General features: G+C 34.0%; 1 protein-coding gene across 3 annotated transcripts in view; it reads right to left on the reverse strand.

Annotated features, from left to right (window-relative positions):
- CPSF73-II (cleavage and polyadenylation specificity factor 73 kDa subunit-II) overlaps positions 1–14,468 on the reverse strand; it is a 231,700-nt gene that overhangs the window by 81,715 nt on the left and 135,517 nt on the right. For all 3 annotated transcript variants that reach the window (XM_089820839.1, XM_089820841.1, XM_089820840.1), the window contains exon 10: positions 4,139–4,208. In XM_089820839.1, coding sequence (XP_089676965.1) covers positions 4,139–4,208 — 70 coding nt within the window. The remainder of the gene's footprint in view (positions 1–4,138; positions 4,209–14,468) is intronic.

Genomic DNA, 14,468 nt, shown 5'->3' on the forward strand with positions numbered 1-14,468 from the left:
GTGAGAGAACACACGAACAAAAACCACCTCACGTCACATAGGTAGGTGTCATTAAATACCACCAGTTACTTCACATGATCTGCCACCAGCTGCATCGCATTGGAAAGTATTGTAGCTTCATTGCCATCTTTCAAGTACATGTTTGTCATCACTGGATATTTGGACAATCCTTTCCAAAAGAAGGCCAGGGAAGAGAATTGTGAAGACCACTGATGATTTGTTTTCTGAACACATTGATTTATTTTTTACGTTCTCTTTAATTCCTTGAGTTTACAGTTTGCTGATTCATTAATTGTCAGTTTTATCTGAAAAGTTTTATCATTTTTCAGATAATTTTATTTTTATATACTCTTTGACTTAGGGGTTAAAGCGCCAATGGTTAGGGTTATATGGTTGGTGGATCAGAACAAAAAGCCCCATGGGTTCTATAAAGGCCACCCAATACTTATATGGATCAAACAAACACAAGCATGAACACATTTGCAGATTATTAATTAGATGTAATATTCGAAACATTGTGTTACACTGTAATGTCCCCATTTTGCCAAATATGGGACACTACTGAATATATACAAATTCTACTTTGAACAATTGATTTATTTATCCAAACTGCAACTTATAATGAAGTAAGAATGCAATTGATTTAATTGTATGATTATACAAATGCATATACAAGCTGTAGTGCCAATGAATGATAGAATCAAATGCACAGTTATTGGTAATTCCAAGTGCAAATGCTGACTGTGCTAGAAATTATATATAGTTCAAGATGCATACACTTCAAGAAAGCTATATAAAAATAATATAAAGGCTGTGTCTGATATAACAATGTGAAATGTGCTCTAGAACCCGAATTGCTGTCTCTGATATATTGTGTTGTTCATGCTGCATGTACAGGCTGATATGTAATCTCACAAGAAGAGAGAGAGGCTGTATCTGAAGTTCGTGACTTTAATATGCTCTGATTCTCTGATAAGGGAAGCCGTCTCTGATATATCAATAATAAATTATGCTTCTGCTGATAATGTTGTCTCTGATAAGTACTATGAAATGCTTGCACTGTGGGTTTTGATGGCAACCTATTATGCTCTTATCGAGCACTACACAAGGGAAACATATCTGTTTATGAAATAGTCTTATCTACCAGAGGGAATCTGTTTGATCTACCTTATGTACTTTGCCATACTGAACTGATTACATCTCTTGATTATTGAAGAGACGTAATCAGCCCTCTTCATGATATAAATAATTGATTTGTTATACAAATCATATTTCTTCATAATAACAATTATTGTGCCAATCGCTGCCTTTTCTGATAACAGATAATTTGGCGTCTTTTAATGGATTGTTGTTATCACAATCATTTAGTAGCTACCTTTTAATCATTTCATAGTTATTTAAATTGCCTCTCTGATTGTTATGACTATACAACTTCCTTAAAATGATACTCTTTAGCATGTAATGCCTAGTGATATTTGATGCTAATCAGATACTTATTGCATCAATAATGATGATCACCTTTATATTCTGTAGTCTCACATCTGTGTAATCTGCATATAGACTAATCGTTATTCGGTAATGTAATGTGACTACGAAGAAGGAATCACGATATAATGCTAGAAGCCACCTCCTTAGTAATCATATCTCCTTATATCAATATCATGGTTGTGGAAGTCAAATTGGTCACACGTATTCCTCTTCTGTTAACATAGATTAGTCATCTCATATGAGCCATCTTTGACTGTTTCCTTTCATTGTTTGCAGCCACTGATGCTGGAAATTGTTACCGTGTCCTTCATAGTTTGGATGTCGATCTATTATATATCGGTGTTTAGACTTCTTCGTTGATCTACTGATACTTATCTTTCCATCAAACCCACACATCCTTCTCTGATGTTTCCCAAGACTTCTTCTATTGCATGGCTGGTGTCATCAACATAAATAGAGCAATTGTATTATATTCACTGATACACCAATGCCACTCATGCCTGTATTAATTGATATCCTTTGTTGACACGTTTAACAACAACGCCTCCTTTTAAGTCGATAGATTACTACCCCCATGTGGATACAATATTACCCACAATGGATACAATATTTCTGCCTGGATGATTGTTTAAACTTTATATAGTTGCTGGTACCCTTTACATAGTACCTTTTACATATCGTTGGTCTTCTCCCAATTTTATCAACACCAATAATAAGTTTAATTTAAACTTATTAAAATGTTTATTGATTAATATTCTTCAGGTCCTGTAACAGGGATATTACATACACTATGGTCATCATCAAAGTATCACATGATACAGAGCAGTCAATGCAATCGAGTCAACACCCAATACATTTAGCAATACCAAACGTCGAGTTACGACTTGATGTTTCAATCTTCCTATAAAGTGACTACCATATTTGAATGAGCTGCCATGATTCCATTTACAATCTTCTTCCTGCTGCCTGCAGTTGGATCTGTCAAGTATCAAATTAGGACCCTGGCCTTAAAACATCATGATTCTTGTCAAGGATGGGTGCACATAGTGTAGATAGCATGATGGCCTATCTTATGTCATGAAAGGGAAAATCTATGCTTCTTTGGGAGAAACTATTTACAAGCAGCATATTGGGGTTTCGACATAGATTTGTGGAACTGAGAAACATAAGAGACACAATAGACCAGACTTATGATCAATGCAAGACATATGTATTAAAGCTACCAAGTATGCTGAGGTTGGAAGGACTGTGCTATTGGGAGCTGCAGAAAATCAAGTTCAAGTTGGTTTCATTAGTCGTTTCCAGATTTGGGGTTTCATCAGGAATCAATCTAGTATATTGAATCTCCTTGCATGCTTCCAAACACACAAGATATCGTTTGAAGACAAGGTGCACTCAGTTTGTACAACCAGCTTGAATCTAATATTTTCTTTTGCTGTGTTGTATTGAGTTTTCTGTTAAGATTGAAATTTCTGCATACATTGTTTCAAATTTCCTTTAAAGTTCTTTGCAGTGTAGCGGGGAGACTCGCTTCCCACCTAGGAGATGCGCCTCGAGACTTTTTGCGTCTCCAAAGACCTCAAAAAGGTTGGAGACTTCATGACAAAGTATCTGAGTCTCTGAATCCAAAAAGTGAAGCCTCCCTAGAGTCTCACAATTAAAAAATAAATGTAAAATATGATATTAAATTATTTTATGTATTTTGGCTCTCATTTAAAAGTTTTTTAATGCAAAAATTAAAACCAATGAAAGTTTAAATGATATAATCATATATATCCTTTTAATACTTGATTTAATAACTTAAAAAATATTAGAAACACTTTTAATTCTTTTTTATTCCAAAATCCAACCCCACCAACAATAATTAGAAATATTTAAGATTTTATTTAAATAATAACATGGAATCTAACACGCAGAGTGATGATTTTTTGGAGAGGATGATAGCTGAAGACGTTGAGATGGATGATCACAACCTTGTCGAGTAGATGATAGTATGATCCTCATACTAGATACTGGATAGGTTCCTAATTTTTGTTTATAGTACTAAGTTTTTTCATTTTTGTTTGCATAGAATCAAACCATTTTTTTTTAATTTAAAATTTAAATATGTAACGATAATCTCAGCAATTATTAATCTGACATGATGATGATCATATGCAATATTCAGAAATCAAATATGGCTATGAGATACAGTAATGTGACTGTAAATTTTGAACTATTTGACTCTAAACTAATCTGACATTACTATTAGTATTTACTTTAGTCTTTTAGTTTTACAATTTTACTATTTTCTATTTAGTATTAGACTCTTTAAACTAATAAAAAAGATCATCATCTCCAAGTATCCCCATCTTCTATTTTTGAAAAATAGACGTACCGGTTCCAATACCAATACCAGAGACCTCCAAGTCTCCCCATCTCCCTATAACCTTGGTTCTTTGTTATTGTAGTGGAATATTACATCATTCATCCCAGGGCATAAAAAAAGAATCAGATATAGATGTTTAGATGAAATAAGTTTAGTTAGTATCAATTGCTATAAGTGTGTGTGTGTGTGTGTGTGTGTGTTTGTGGAAAATAAAAATCATAGTGGCAGCCAATCATAAAATGTGCTATAAATGACAGCTTAAGCATCGATATAGTGCTTGACCTGCAGAAAAGTAGATGGGAACCTTCAAGTTCATGCGCTCCCAATAATCATCCAGCAATATGCAAAGCTCCTACATATATCAGCAAAAAAAATTTAAACAAATGCCTCCATCGTTTTGATCAAAATTCAAATAGATCAGTACAGACACTTTGGCAAAAATGCGCATTTCTTCAGACTCACGGAGTTAACATAATATCTATATTAGCAATGGGCAATGCTTTCAATAGAGAAAGGCTATAAACATTAAACACTTAATCAAAATATATAAAAGATTGGTTAGTTTCAATGAGCAAGAACAAGCTTTAAGCCCCCATAGAAAACTGACGATAATGAACAATATAGTGTATATATTTTTTGTAGAAGGATTCATTCAAATCAAGAATTATAGCTAATTTGTTACCAATAGTAAACATGTACCATGTAAGAAAGTATTATGGGCAGCCCACAAAAATGTAAGAAAATGGATACCATCATAGTCGTATGTTGTTGAATAACATATGGCCATATAAGGACATGTAATATGGTGAAAAAGGCCTCAAGGGACTTTACTAGAAATGTGAAGATAGCTTTCAACACAGGTAGTCACTTGGGTGTCTAGTCAAAGGGAAGCGTATAAAGAACTTGTAACAATATTATAAATGCTGAACATCAATCAACAATTGTTAAGATTCTAACCTATATAATCCTACAGGTCTGACAGTACAGACCGTATACCTCTTAGTGTTGATATATCTTAAGATTGGCATCTAATATTATACTTGCTTATCCTATAGGTGCCAGCGACTTTCTAGGGATGTCTTTGTTTGTGTTTGACTAAACTAATATTTAGTTAGTTAAAATCCTAAACTAAGTCTCCTGAAATTGTTGACTTAGGAAGAGGTATTACTAAATGTCAAGTGAAGGGCTATGTCCCTTAAGGAACACACCCTCTAGCAAGGTATATATTCGGTTGTGGATGCAGATTAGAGGACACACAATTCACAACAGTCTGCTTCTATAAGCATCTCACTTCCAGCAATCAATAAGTCTGCAATATTATATATTATCAGTTTGGAAATAGAACATTGAATCTACATTCAAGATAAACCTTCAACAACATACTTAATATTGATAATATTAAGAAGTTCATTCTCAGCCAATCTCAGAACTGAATTATAAGTCTAATTCAAGACTCAGAATTTGCAGAACATTACAACAATAAATACTCAATGGTTTTCAATCCTTATGAACTACCTCAAGAAGGCTGCGACACCCCGATGTCATACCCCATGGCATCTCCTTGATAAAACAGATTCCGCATCCTTCTCCTATGGGCTGCAGTTAGTCTTAAGGTGTGCAACAGCATACTAGTGATTGACAGTAACTTTTTAATTGTTCAGCAAATAAAGTAAATAACCCGATAAGCCAATATTAGCAATTAATTTTCAAGATTATAGCTGCGATAGAGACATTTTATTGCTAAAGATGAGATTTATGATGATATCTGTATAACCAAGTGAGCATGACATGGCATTCAAGGTGTGCTAGGTGTCTCATTTTAAATATCTGACATTTTATTAAATGAAGAGCCATGCGACATGCATTTGGAAATGTGAAGAGACTCACATTTGGTAAATGAAGACCTTCAGTTATGCTGTGAAGAGTCTCTCAATTCAATACACATATTTGCTTTGTGTGATAAGTATGGCATTCACATTGTACTTGGACATTTATTCTTTTAATAAAAGATATTTTTTTTGGTGTCTCCGGATTTTTTCCTCAAGTTTGAGGTTCTCCTAGGATAATTTTATGTGCCTTTTTTGTTCTCCTTTTGTTTATTGTTGTTTTAGCTTTATTTCTGGGCCAAACATTAACATCCTATCATAGTGGGTTAGATAACAGCAGATAAGAGAGTGTTGAAAATAGTAGTTGCAATAGGGATCAGTTTGCCTATGATGATTGTTGTAGATTCTATCTCAGTCAAGTTGTCTCCAAATTTTGATATGCTTCTGCAAGTATCTTATGCTGAATACTCTCTGGGTTATCGTATTCATCTCTGGCATCCTTCATGACCTGCTGTCTTCCTTGTTTTTTGTGTTTGTGCCTTTGTGTTTTGTCCAGATATGCATCTGTTCATTTGCGCCTCTCCTCATCAATTTCCTCTTTGTATTTCCCCTGGTTATGTTTTGATGGCATGTATCAGGATGCTCCAATGTGGAAGTTTACACTTGTCCTATTAATGACTTGACAGCTCCTCGGCGTTTCTCAGCAGCTCCTTAATATTTCTCTTGCTCTGTCATGTGTCAATTGGTATACTTTGTAAAGAAGGGCGTTCATGTTTCTTATTCAATGCTGAAATTATATTCTTTTCATGGCGTCTATCTGGTATGCAACTGGTTGGTGGTTGTGTCCAAAAATAATTTCTAATTCTTATCGCATCATATGCTAAGTGAGACTTCAAAATGTCGGCATGAGAATTAATAAAATCAATTCTGCTCAAGAGCAGGAGTCGAGGGATATCATGGATAGACATACTGTTTTGGTCAAGAAAAAAAGTATCAATAATAAGGAGACGCTTCGGTATTTCATGTGTGATATTCTTCAGGTGAATGTTTTTTCTGTTTTGTGCAATCAGATATATATGAGTGACAGTATTTGATTATTCCAGATTGTCTAATATTCTTCAAAACATATATCATATATCTTTCAAAGTCAGTGTGATCATGCATAGTCTAATGTTTAGGTGATCCATGTCCAGTTTGTAAAGCCTATATTCTATGAGTATATTTGAAGTATCTGTACAATGAATATTGAGATAACCCATAAGTTAAGGGTCAGTTTTAATATTGATGTATCAACAAAAACTGGGATTTCATGGAGCAGTCATTATTCTTCCATGGCTCATGATGGCTGTGTCTAGTTGTTTTCTGAGTTTAATCTACGCCTGAGGGCTACCATATGGATATCTCTCACCATCCAGTTGGTAGCAGATATTGATGTTGTTGAGTCTGTCATATTGTTGTTGTACTATTTTGATGTTATAATGAAGTCTGCTTCTTGCTTGAGTTATTGAGAGCACTAAGAAAACCAGACAACACTACCATAAAGTTGGGGAGATGTTACATGCCTTCAAAGGTTGGCATATTATAGAGAGTCCTTGAACATTCGAAAAAGGTTACACAATAGATGGTTCTGGAAATGTTCCATGCATGTGGTCACTAGGAGGATAACAATAACTTCCTAAAACAAAAATGTATGTGACGATGACCTCTTGAGACTGAAATCTTGAAGGTGGTGTTCACTATTGAAGATGAAGTGACTCGTTTTGGAGCTTGTTTCTCCGTTGAATACCACACTGATATTTGGAGACAGGATGTGATATACTACTCTTAAGTTCAAAACCTCCAGTGCAAATTTGTGGTGATGTTGGCAACAGAATTTCACAAAATGAAATATTTTGGTAACAAACTTTAAAGATACTTTTATTAGCTATTCTAAAGCTCGTATCGATTCAATAAGTTTTTCTCAAATGAAACAAGGATCATTCATATTCGGTTTTGCCAAGAATACATAATCTTTCAGCATGGGAATGTTTTATTGTAGAACTGAGTTCTTGTGCATCCAAATTAACAAAGAGATAAAAATTCTATGATTATATCTTGAATATTGATTATGAGTTTCTGCTATAGCCCTGGGAATAGTATTTGATTCTAGCACTGATCTCTATATGTCTTTTCATGATAGATTGATTTTATGAGTTATTATTAATCCCTCATGGTTGCAAAACAAGAAGAAATGGGATGATGAGAGATTATTTGTAGAATCATATAGACTGTAGAAATGAACATGGAGACATTGCTTCTAATGATGGGACAAAAAATGCCCCTCACCCCATTAACGCCCAACTACCCTCACCCCCTCACCCCATTAACACCCAACTACCCTCACCCACTCACCATCCCTTCTCCCCCTCTCACCATATCCTCAACATACCCCCACCACCCCCTCACCCCTCACCATACCCTCCTTATCCAGCTCACCCTCCAGAGGGAGGTTGCATGACAGAGCGAGATGTCTAATTATTTGCAAGCTTATGTGGCAGTGCGACTGTCAAAGCTCCATGTTTGGTCAACTGGGCATCAACTTTCTTATTGTGGTAATCAAATTACTAAGAATGTTGTTCCTATTGAATGGGAGTCTCTGTTGAGAGAGAATCTCAGTCATTCTTATACATATTGTTAATGCATTATTCTCTAGGAGAAATCTGAGGTGAAATCCCTTGATCCACCTGTTGGTTCCCAAAACCATAGATTGGAAACCCAAGAGCTTGCCACTTCTTCGACAGAATTCCACAATCAGTTCTGGCCAATGAACGGGAATACTTCTTGATTCCCTTGCACTTCAAGCTCTGCTTCACCTAGGGGGCTAGACCTTCAAGGCTTTTCCATACTGAATTTAAGCCTTGCGAGTTCTCTGGTTGGCAAGGTCCTCAACCTCGATCAAAATGAGATTGAATGTTGAATGTTTGAATTGAATGAATGTTTTGTATATGGTTTTTAACAATGGGTTTGATGCTTGTAAGAAGGAAGATATAGATTTTTTGACTTCAAATATAAACTCAATAATAATACTCCAATAATTGACCAATGCCTTTTCTTATTTAGGCAACAGAGTCAACTACAATGAAGATTTTCACATACAACTTTATAAAGTTCTATGCGCTTATACTGTCAACAATTTAATAATCAAGATGTGACAAATAAAATAAATATGCAATCTTAAATTAGTCCAGATTGAACTTTGACTCCTATGGTAGGGAGACAAATTGGACACAAAAACGGAAACAATTTGATATTTCACTATATCTATGATGATCACATTTAAGATGCTAAATGACCGTGTCCACTTATCTGACATTTAAACAGTTTACAAAAATTTAAAATGATTATAAAGAACGAATCAGCTGCAATTTAAATCTCCATGCTTCAAAACTACAAACAAATGGCTTTTTATTTATCATTAAAATATTATATTTGGATTTTTTATTACAATATTTTGCTCCTTATTCCTCCTTACAAGTAAATGTAAAATACTTTTTCTTGTCAAAAAGTCTCCTGTTTTAAATTTCATATCCATCACAAGACGAAACTCCATCAATCTTATTGACAACAATGACAACTTCATCAAGTCTCAAATAAAATTTTAACAAATGGAAGCCAACTTTTAGGGCTCCATCATCACCCTCTGCAAGTAGGTACATTGGATCTACCCTCTATGAGTAGGCATGGTGGAGATGCATTCTTCTCTGAGAGAAGTCTGAGGTGAAAGTCCTTGATCCATCCTCTGGGAGCAAGCATGCTGGAAAATCATTCTTCTCTAGGAGAAGTCTAAGATGAAAACCCTTGTTCTATCCTTTGCGAGTAGGTATGGTGGATCCACCCTCTACGAGTAGGCATGGTGGATCCACCCTCTACGAGTAGGCATGGTGCAAGTTATGTGTGTGACTCTGCGACTTTAATCTTACGTTTTTATGGTTCACCCTCTAGAAGTAGCTATGGTGAATGGTGTTACGCTAATATAACAATGATTTGCTTAGAAACATTGTGATGATAATTTTTTATTGACAGTTTTTGTTGTAGGTATGTGTGTTTGCCATCCTAAAGATCTCTCTCTTGAAAATACGGAGCATTGAAGATTGTAGCTACAATAGAGATCTTTTATTGCTAGATAAGAGATTTATGATGATATTTTTGTATAATCAAGTGAGCACAATGTTGCATTCAAGGCGCGCTAGGTGTCTCATTCTAAATATCTAACACTTTATTATAGGAAGAGTCATGCAACATGCAAAGAGACATGTGTTTGGAAATACGAAGAGATTCACAATTGGTAAAAAAAGAAACCTTCAATTATGATGTGAAGAGTTTCTCAATCAATCAATCAATATATATATGTATGTATGTATATGTTTTCTTTGTGTGATAAGTATGGCATTCAGTTGAAAGTATTGTACTCAGACATTTATTATTATAATAAAAGAGATTTTTTCAGTGTGACCTTTTTTGTTCTTCTATTGTTTATTGCTGTTTATCTTTATTTCTGGGCTAAACAATAACAATTAATGCATTTTATTAATGATTAGAATGACACTAAATGATAATACATTCAACCAATTGATTTCTGCTCAAATAATAGTATTTATTGACTAACCAACAAAAACTATATCCATAGCGATCATATCAGTTCCAGCACTAATGATAGACAGCACTCAGAATGACAAAATCAGAAATATTTGAATCTAACAGCCATATATCAGATTCAGGCTCTCAATTTTCTTGTAAATCCAAATGATTTCCATGCCCAAAGGATAGATAGATCATTTATAACATCCACGGGGCTGAACATAGCCTATGAAATAGCCTGTCAAATCAAAGATATGAGGGGTTTTGTTTCCAAATCCAAGATTGAGTTTAAGAGGGTTTTCATTCTCCAGAGTGCAGACTACCTGCCCTACACCATGAGTTTTTGTCTTTGAATGCAAACTTGAAATTTGAACTTGACACATGAAGATGAACAACAAGCCTTGATTTCTACTTTATAATTTCTATACCTTGGGCCCTCTGTTAATTTTAATAATTACTTGTTTTTAAATACTTTTAAAGACATTCAAGGGACACTTTTTGAATTATATTTTAATAACATTTCTGCAATCTGCTGAAAAGAATGTAATTAAGCCTACTTAAAATATAATAATTTTTTATTTTGAAAAAGGAACACATGAAGGCAAAGGACAGCATGCAGGCAGACACATTTTGTGCCATTCTTTCTAGCTCCGTAAGCTGAGAATGGACGAATGAAGACTTTACTTTTGCTTCAGATTCTCATATATAAATAGGTTTATGTTTGAAATCTTCTGCTCTTGTATTTCAAATCAGTTGATTGTGGCCATTATAGCATAATGTATAAAACTCGGTCATATACTATAAGACTTACTTTAAGAATGTTTCCTATTATGTGAACAGTTTACATTTTTTGGCACAGTTATGCGGTGGGTCTCTGGCTGGTTTTATGTAGCCAAACATAAAATATATTTATTTTAGTTTATTTCTATATTACTTTTGTATCTCTGCCCAACTCCTATCATGGGTCATTTTTTTATTTAATAATATTATTATTTATATTTTTTAATGGATCAATATTTCATATTATCCAAAAAGTTAAGATAATATATTTGAACATATACAATAAAAAGAAGCTGGCAAGTATCTGATAAAAAATAAAAAAGAAGCCGGCAAGTATGCATTACCCAAAATACAACAACAAACTATACATCTAAGGTAAAACAAAGACACCAAAATTACCTTATTTAAGCTATTGGTTGAACCTATGATGTAATGTCCCCCTCTTCACTAATTAGAAGTGTTGAGACTATTATTCCGGTGTTCCCTACTTACTATGTCAAGTAGATATGAATTCAAGCAAGTAATGTAAGATAGATGTGAAATCTGATCTATTGATAATATATTCAATGGGCAATGTCTGACATCTATTATGTATATTTGATGCAAAAAGTATATGTCCCCATTTTTGGGTCCTCTAGCAATGTTATTTTTGGCTTCTAGTTTGGGTTCCAAGATTCTTGGAGGGAGTGTCTACTTTTAGTAAGTCACCTAGTTAGGATCGTTCATCATCTTTAGTCATCGGGATCACTCTTGTGCTATCAGATTTCGATTTTGATGCTTTTTGGTCATTTTCACAAGACAAATGTAACTATTGGTTATAATTTAATTTAATTTAATAAGGTTGTTATTAAAATGAAAATTTTCTAATGAGAACCTTAGTGGTATAGCTCATTGGAACCGAGATGATCTGTTTAAGATCTTGGACATATAAAACAAGGACCTTGCGTGGCAAAATATCATTACATCAATGAAAAAGGTCTTTTCCTAAGCAACAAGAGAGTTTAAATTAATAAAATAACATAAAGCTGCAAATGGAAGAAAAATGAAATAGAAGAAATAAAATAAATCTTTCTCCCAACACTGGAAAATAAGGTTATACAAGGAGGGAAAGGGGAAAAGAGATTCATTCTTGGCATTGGACTTTTATAATACTTCTCACGGAGAGTTCCGTCTTTCATTTCTAGGATCTTTGAGGACAAAAATCCTTGGAGTTTCTAGGTTGTTTGGACAGAAACCCAAATAACTTACGTGTGGATTCATCCAGAATTCACCATTTTTCTTCATTATCAAATTGTTGGATGTTCCAACTGGAAATATCTCTAGATGCTTTCACAGGCAAATTCACAAAGTTTGCAAGCAAGACAAAATCCTCATGTTTTCTTATGTCTCCCAAGGCATTGCCTATATTGTTCTAGTTATTTTTACATATGAATTCATATAGTTGGGCAATGGAGATTGAAATCTACTATGCAAGTTTAAAGTGTTGCTTGATTTTATTTTGCAATTGCCAAGCAAATATTGGGACACTGTTTTTGGAGTGCTATTGTAATTTAGAGTTGTATGCTAAATGAAGAACTATTAATGAAGTCTATTTTATATTGTGATCTAAATAGTTGGATCGGTGCATCACAATCTGTAATATCCTAGGTGGATATTATTTTCCAAATTCCTCTCACCAATTTTCTCAAAAAATATAAACAGCTAATTCATGCAATAGCTATCAGTTTAACCAGTATAAGTTAGATTCTAGATTTAAATGGACCCAGATATGTTATTGCATTATAAAATTAAATAGTACATATAAATAACCAGCAGCAACATGATATTTCCAAATAAATAATTACAATCAAATTCTTCGAGAGAATAACAATCAGCTCCAATCGTACATATAGAAAATAACAGTCAAATTGAAAAGTAAGAGATAAAGTTTAAGCACAACTTAGACACTTGATATGATGTCTCCCATGGGCAATGAGTTCTCATCCACTGTCTTCCGGCTAGATGGTCTTCATCCTCAAAGCTAGCTAAAGCTGATCTTCTAAATCTTCAAGAGAAGAAATCAAAAATCTAATCCACTATCCAAGCATACCCACAATGAACTCCTCCTTTTAAGGATTTGTCCTGTGACTCTTCAGCTTCCCATTCTATCTTTCATCCTCTTCCCCTTTTGTCACCTTTTCCCCCTTTTATTTAGAATGACATTTAAATATTTTGAATTCAGCTCCAAATAAGTCACCTTTTAATTATTTTATGAGTTGGACTTGTAAATTTTCTAATGTCCCAAAAAGGGGACATTACAATCCTCCCTCCTTGAGATTGCATGTCCTCAAGCAATACTAGGATCCCATATCTATCTGCAAGCCCCTCTACAGCTCATACTGGTAACTCTAAAATCAGGACATGCCATGTTGTGGGACCAAAAACAAGGATGCAACACATCCATTAGTAAGATCCCTAGATCCCAAGTCAACCTGAAAAATATTGTTACAACAATTTGCTGCGTTACTCTGAACATAACTACACCACAACTCAAATAGCGAAGAAACTCATTGCAATCTAGAAAATGCAAAACATTCATTTTATCAACTCTTGGATCCCTATATGTGCGTGTGTGCGTGTGTGCGTGTGTGTGTGTGTGTGCAAAGAAATGCAAGAAATATACAAAAATTAATCATTCCATAGTATGATACTTCACCATTGATAGTTCAACTTCAAACTTCACAAACACAAATATACAAATTGAAATAACTATTTAGTAAATTACTCAAGTTTAAGATTCCAAGATTAAAACAAAAGAAAGGAACAATGAGATGCTGAAATCATAAAGAGGAGGCTTCTTTGATAGCATTCATGATATTGAAATCCCCTATTTAAGAGATATAATAAATAATATATTTCACAGGAAGACATTTAGAGAAGATTTTGTCTTTTGCAAAAACTACAAGAAATTTCAGTTTAGATGTCGCTGGAAAGGTAAGGAAAATGAATAGCACATTCGCCCAGCTCACATTTCAACTCAGAATATATCTGTGTTTTGAGTTCTTGAAACCATCATTTATTCAGAGATTAGAGGGATATAAATTCTCCAGCATAAACATTATTTACAGATGCTCAAAGTAGACAATGCTACGTAATGCTAAGTGTGATTCAGTTACAAAACTGAACAAGATCTAGCGGTTTCCACCTACATTAACACTAACTCATTCCTGATTTGATCCCATAGTTTGGAACTATTTAAACATAAATTAATAAGCCATACAAGCTATCGAGATCTAAAGAATAGAATTCTGTCTTTTCATTAAGACCAAAGATACAAGGATTTAAGCTCAAAGTATACAATGATACATATATACAATTTAACAAAACTTTAAGAAAATTTTGGTCCTCAT

Source organism: Cupressus sempervirens, chromosome 3, assembly GCF_028749045.1.
Source record: "Cupressus sempervirens isolate cs-2001-9-10 chromosome 3, ASM2874904v1, whole genome shotgun sequence".
Taxonomy (NCBI): Eukaryota; Viridiplantae; Streptophyta; class Pinopsida; order Cupressales; family Cupressaceae; genus Cupressus; species Cupressus sempervirens.